Source organism: Pinus tabuliformis, chromosome 2_2 (genome assembly GCF_031772625.1).
Source record: "Pinus tabuliformis cultivar Carrire ecotype Pingquan chromosome 2_2, CPIR1, whole genome shotgun sequence".
In the NCBI taxonomy this organism is placed as follows: Eukaryota; Viridiplantae; Streptophyta; class Pinopsida; order Pinales; family Pinaceae; genus Pinus; species Pinus tabuliformis.
The window spans coordinates 1,180,230,097-1,180,236,653 of NC_142300.1; the positions used below are offsets into that span (position 1 = coordinate 1,180,230,097).

At 35.7% G+C, this 6,557-nt stretch overlaps 1 protein-coding gene across 1 annotated transcript; it reads left to right on the top strand.

Moving 5' to 3' along the window:
• Positions 1-4,211: 4,211 nt before the first annotated feature.
• On the top strand, positions 4,212-5,923 carry LOC149197685 (UDP-glycosyltransferase 86A1-like). Its single transcript, XM_089403966.1, has 2 exons — positions 4,212-4,752; positions 4,836-5,923. Exons 1-2 carry the CDS (start codon positions 4,248-4,250, stop codon positions 5,795-5,797), a joined length of 1,467 nt encoding a protein of 488 aa, XP_089260092.1. The 5' UTR covers positions 4,212-4,247; the 3' UTR covers positions 5,798-5,923.
• Positions 5,924-6,557: the final 634 nt, after the last annotated feature.

Below are 6,557 nucleotides of genomic sequence, written 5' to 3' on the forward strand. Positions count from 1 at the left end.
TGCTCCATGGAAATTGAAGCTGAGGATTGGTAGGTCTTAGTACCGAATCACAGTCGCACCCGCAACATAATAACATAATTTAGACACACCCTCTTCCTTTATTGCTCAATGAGAGGAATCCTAGGTAAGGCCCTAGAACCTAGAACATGGCCGACGCAGTGCATACATTCTAGCACTACAAAAGGGAATCTTAGAAAATCATGTTTTAGTTGTAGAAGCAAGATGGCCACCTCCATCAGATTGAGAAGCATTTTCCTTGCATCTTTCTAGCAAATGAGCTTCAGGGGTCAAATGTCAAAGACCCAGCACCAATGGATTCTACCTCGATAGGGGATGTAGATCAGTGAACCAAGGTCTCTTGTATTAGTTTTTGATGTGGATAGCATTTACTTTTAGTTGTAATTATAATTATGTTAGTTTGCAGTTAAATAGGAAAATATATATGGACATACAGTTTTGCATAGCTTGGATAGGAAGGATCAAACTATTTCAGTTTTGGATGGCATTCCATGCTATTCGGTGGCCAACAAACTTGGTTTTCCACAAGGCAAGGTGAGGCCACCTAACAAATGTCTCAGATGGTTGTAACTTGCTGATTAAATTTAATAGAAATGGAGGACCTATCAAGATTAATTTTATTTTTTTTAAATATCTTAATATAGAGCGTTTATATTTTTATTCTATTTAAAAATTTAAATTTAAAAGAAAAAATACAAATACAAATATTATAAAAATATTTTATAATTATATTAGAACAATAATATTAATAAATGTGAATGATATATATTAATAGATCTTATTTTCTATATGTTTCATAAAGTTACATATTTATGATGTCATTTGTTATTTGATAATTTGCAATAATAATTTTATAATTATATTAAGTAATTGTAAAAAGCTTACCATGAATCTAGAGATGTATGGCAATTAATATTTGAAATTCCATAGTTAATATAAAAGAGACTACAACAATATGCCAATATCTTTTAATAAAAAAAGCTTATCCAAATTATTATTATTATTATTATTATTATTATTATTATTATTATTTTCCAAGAAAATATCAGGGCACATCCAACCAAGTGGATCACTTCTTGATGACTTATTAGCAGAGCCTAACCTTATTAGTAGAGCCTAACCTTGAGGACATTGAGAAGAATTGACTCCATTAGCACGATACTTTAACATGGGAATTGTTAGTATCCTATAGTCATAGTAGTTAAAAAACAAGTTTTATCTTTTAAATTATTTGACAAATATATAAAATTTTGGCTATCATCTTGTAGAAGATTATACTATGAGTCTCAATTTAGAATAAATTTTTCAATATTTAATGTAATTATGGCAAAGTTTGTGAATAGTTACAAAAATCATATTTTATATCCCAAGGGGTCAAGTTAAGTAGGTCTAAGGTCAAGTTACATCGAAGATCATCGGCAAGGTCGTGTTGTCATGCCTTGGCATCATGGGCACAAATTTGTAAAGTATCTTGAGTCAGTTAGGGTGTCAAATCTTGATCATTCATGACATCATTACGAGTGCAACAGTTAGAATGACAAAATTTGTGCCTCTGTTTTTTAAATTCAGCCACTGAGACCAAGTAGACAATAGTTGTTTTGGGGTTTTTTAGAGGTAATTTGTGTTGATTGAATTGTTTCATAGGGTTTCCCATTTTCGATTGTTAGACAACCCTATTTTGTAGCTCCTTATCACCATTACCACCCTACTTGCTGCATAAAATAAATCTACATTGAGGTTCCATTTTAGAAACCCTAAAGTATCCTGCTACTGTAAAAAACCATGTCAACTCTAGAGGGAAGGAGACATAAGGGAGGTTCCATTGACAGGTTTAAACCCCAATACCTCACATTCATCAATGCAGACCCAACAATCAGAGTTGCCTTTGAGCAAGTTGGATGCGTCAGATTTTGAATGTACAACTCACTAAGAAGTATGCTTCTTAATGCGTTTGATGTTAAATATGTTTATATTTTGCATGAAGTCCCTCTTGTAAACACACTTAGTCAGGATTCTAAAGTCATTTTCAAAAGAAGTAGCTCTCACAACAATTTTGAGTCCTAGCCAAGTATTCGGGTTAGGGTTATTTATGCGAAGGTGGAAGTTTTGCATTTTTGGAGAAAGGGGGTTTGAAAGGAGTCTATAATAGGATCAATATCATATCGGCATCATCATCAACACGTGAAGCTTGTTCAGGACCTCACTATGCTCTAAACCATGAAAGTAGATGACGCTATGCTTTTTCACTAGTGCTGCATTTTTGGTTGTAGATGAAATTGTGAAAGTTGGAGGCTTTATATGAAGGAAGAAATCTTTTAAGGAGGAAGTTTTCCATGTCCAGGACTATTCAAATGTGTTGAAGTCATCAGGAAACCCAAATATTAACCAGAGGTACTTTAACCGTGGAGCACTATGCTTTCCTGCTACAATTTTCCTTTTTGAAGAATTAGGAGGTTGTGCACTATCAGCGCTACGCTTCTAGACAATCATCAATTTGACCGAATTATCTAAGTTAAATCCTCTTGTATTTTGTTTTTATTGTTTTGGTAAATGTAATGAAGCTTCTAAAGACTCGTAGGCTCGATTTGGACTGAATATTTAATGTAAATAAGCTTAAAACGGATTTAGTCAAATAGTCCCTAGTTTTCATAAATCAATTCTATTTTCATTAAACTAACTAGAAAGAGAAAGGCCTATTGAGGAATTCGGTCCCTAGAGGCGGGAACACATTTTTCTTTAGTCTATTTATGATTTAATTGTAATTGAGCAAAGAGATGGTCAGTTTGGAGATGGAAGAACACTTGTGCACCGCATTTTCTTGATTTTCGAGTGAATGAAAGGACAAAGGCTGAATTTTACAGGGATTCCTATGTTAGTTGCTTTGGAGATGTGGTTCTTGACATTGTAAGTTCCTTATGTTATACATCATGCTTTGAAATGTCTTCTTGTTTATTAAAATAAATATATTGACTCATAATTCACTCTAAATGATGCTCTGTTTAAGTTTTCTAAACATATATGTTTTATGCTAAAATGATATTTAGAACTCATCTTTTTGTCTCATGCTCTTCATTTCATTTCCATTTATCTTTCAATCACCTTTCTACAACGATTTTAACAAAAAAACTCCAAAAACACTAGCTACCTTGCCCTGTAGAAGATCCTTCTTTCTCTTTTCCTCTCACTGGAAACCATCAACTTTATTGACCATATTGCCCAATGGATTCCTTTTCTTTTCTAGCATCATGTCTTTAAAACTCATATCATGTCTTTAAAACTCATAACTACTTAGCTTCACACCTAGCTTAACATCTAAGTGATGAAACAAAGAGAGCCCTCTCTAACGTTGAGAGAGATAGATTCCAATTTCCAAATAGTTTGTGGTTACCTTCGAGTGAATTTGTATTAAATGTGTATGTTGATGTGGTCAATCAATTTACGATTTCAAGGCGAGTTACAGATTATGTAAACAAATCGTAACCATCCTATAATAAATTATTGAATTGTTTGTTGTACTTTTATCTTTGTCTTTTAAAAAAAATAATATAATACTGAAGGGACGAGACAAATGAAAAGACAAGTTGAAAAAAGAGAAGCTAATTATTGTTTCACTACATGATAGAGGGTCCTTAATATTTAAGCTTGCGTAACAATCTCCTCCTAATCCCCTCCTAATCCCCTCCTAACCAATTTTTTTCTATGGTAAACCCTCAACTTCATGCACTATATAGGGTTAATCATGGACATGCACGTGTACCAATGCTCTTCACATGTGATCAAGGATAGAATTTGATACTATTTTTTTTCTTGGGTAAACCCTCAACTTTATGCACTATATATGGTTAATCATTAATCATAGAGATGCACATGTGTACAATGTTCTTCACATGTGATAAGGACAAAATTATTAGAATAAATTACAGAAACTTTGAAGATGACACCATCGAATTTTAAAAAAAGTTGTGTTTTGAAATTCCAACCCTGCATGTGATTTCATACCCTTATCCTTCTCAGAATAGCATCAAATCGTGCATCTGCGTTTCATTTGCGTACGCAATGACATCATAAAGATAAGTATCATTCATTACACATGAAGGACGAGATTCCTAAACTTCTAGTTGGTTTAATCATTACAACGTGAGAGATATTTCTACCTACTTTCGTCCGAGAAGGGAGAGTGCGCGCACTTCCCTGTCGTAATTTCACGAGCAAAGAGCTAACTGTTATCTATGGCTCCCCATGTTTTGATTATACCATACCCAGTTCAGGGCCACATAAATCCCTTGATACACCTCTCTCAGATGCTTTCTTCCAAAGGCATTCTCGTCACCTTCATCAACACCGAATGCAATCATTCCAAAATGATGAAAGCCCGCAGTTATCACGACTGGAATTTAGTTGGTCCGAATTCAAACATTCGTTTCTCACAGGTTTCAGACGGTCTACCGCTGGATTTTGACCGAGCGACCAATTCTTCGGAGTTTCACCGATGTATAAGGAACGAAATGAGAGACTCTGCGGAAGGTCTGATACAAAGTCACCTCAATGCAAAAGCGGGCAAGCCCCCGTTCTCGTGTATTATCAGCAGCTCCTTTCTTACTTGGGCCTTTCATGTCGCCAAGAAATTAGAGCTTCCTTTCATCGCATTCTGGTCGCAGTCTGTCAGTGTATATACCATCTACAGACATATCTCCATGATTATTTCCAACTGTCACTTTCCGCCTAGAAAAGAAGGTGCACTCATTCTCCTCCCTTCTGAATTGAAAGATAGATTTAGGTATTTTGAAATATAACGAGCAATGTCTTTCTTTTTACAGACCCCAAGGACATAATTGACTACATTCCGGGTCTTCCTCCATTGCAGCCCGAAGATCTGCCCCAAGATATCCAGACGGGCGATGCCTCGAGTGTACTCCATAGACTTGTTGTGGAACAGCTCTCTTTACTAGAAGAGACAGAGTGGATTATCGGAAATACAGTGTACGAACTGGAAAGAGAAGCAAGCGATGCAGTTCAAGAAACAGCAGCTCCAATCTGCTCACTCGGTCCGTTTCTTCCATCAGTTTATCTGGAATCCGAGTGCAAGCATAAGGAGATTTCTGTGAATTCCACGTCATTAAGTCTGTGGGAGGAAAAGGATTGTTCGCAGTGGCTGGATTCGAAGGCGAGATCTTCTGTTCTCTACGTTTCCTTTGGAAGCCTAGCTCGCATGTCCAAAATTCAAGTGGAAGAGATAGCGATGGGTTTATTGGAAAGTGGGCAGAATTTCCTGTGGGTAGTCCGTCCAGGCATGTTAGGTTCTGATGATGATGGCGACGTTCTAACAGAGGGATTTTTGGAGAAAACCAAAAATCAAGCTCTTGTGATTCCGTGGTGTACTCAATTGTCAGTTTTATCTCATCCTTCTGTTGGGGGTTTCTTCACCCACGGCGGGTGGAATTCAACGTTGGAGAGCCTGAGTTTGGGGGTTCCCATGTTGGTTTTTCCACAGGCGACTGATCAATACACCCATAGAATGCTCGTGGTTAACCAGTGGAAGATTGGATTAAGGTTAGAGACGTGTAGGGACGACGGAGTGATAGAGCGGGGAGAGATTTCAGCAGCTGTCAAACTTCTGGTGGGAAGCAAAGAAGGGGAAGAGATGAGGAGGAAGAGTAAAGAAATTACAGAAACTATAAGGCAAGCAACAAGTGAAGGAGGATCCTCTTGGATTAACATGCAACGTTTGGTCGATTATATTGGGACCACGAGCACTGAACCAGTTAGATCAGAAATATGAACAGTGTCAACTCTCAGAGAATCTGACAAACTATAACGGCTTCCTGAAATTTGCTAAAAATTACTTGTATTTCTTCAAAATTATTTCTGTGTCCATCGGGAATTCTGTGACTTCGCAGAAAATAAATGGAATTTCCAAAATATTTATGGTTATTATGTATCTTTTATCTTAAGCTGTTGGTACACTTATTTTATTTTTAAGCCTAAATAGTCGAATGCTTCATTGAGAATGAGATGACGGTGTCCCATTGACAATACCATATACCATTTCGGAAAGATCTACGAAATCTTGTAAAAATAAATATTATATAAGAATGTGCTAAATGTGTACTATACATATATATTTATATTACAATTTATTGAATTTATTTTCTATAATATTTTCAATTGAAAAATATTAACATGCTTCCTTAAAAAAACTATAGATTCCTGTGTTATATCTTCGTTACTTTTTACAAAATCAAAATTAAGAATGGATTGAAATTAAATCAAGTCACATTATAACCTTTCACGTCATACTTCAACCATAATGAAAACCACAATAGATGCCTAAAATATTAAGCTATGCAACTATGTGTACAAGAAGGGAGGTTTATCATGGTAATTGGTGACCTTGTCTCATTCAACCATAGGTGGATTGATGTACTAATAGTTATCAATTTTATTCATTCGAAGGTGGTATTTAAGAGCTTGGGCATTAAAATATAACCAATACAAAGGTGGAAAATCATTTCATGCTATGTGAGAGTGTGAGGGACTAA

Bases quoted from the DNA above. Each gene is read 5' to 3' on its own strand.
- LOC149197685 (XM_089403966.1), top strand. From the start codon at position 4,248: ATGGCTCCCCATGTTTTGATTATACCATACCCAGTTCAGGGCCACATA. The intron at 4,753-4,835 runs GTGCACTCATTC...TTCTTTTTACAG, and splicing joins CTTTCCGCCTAGAAAAGAAG to ACCCCAAGGACATAATTGAC.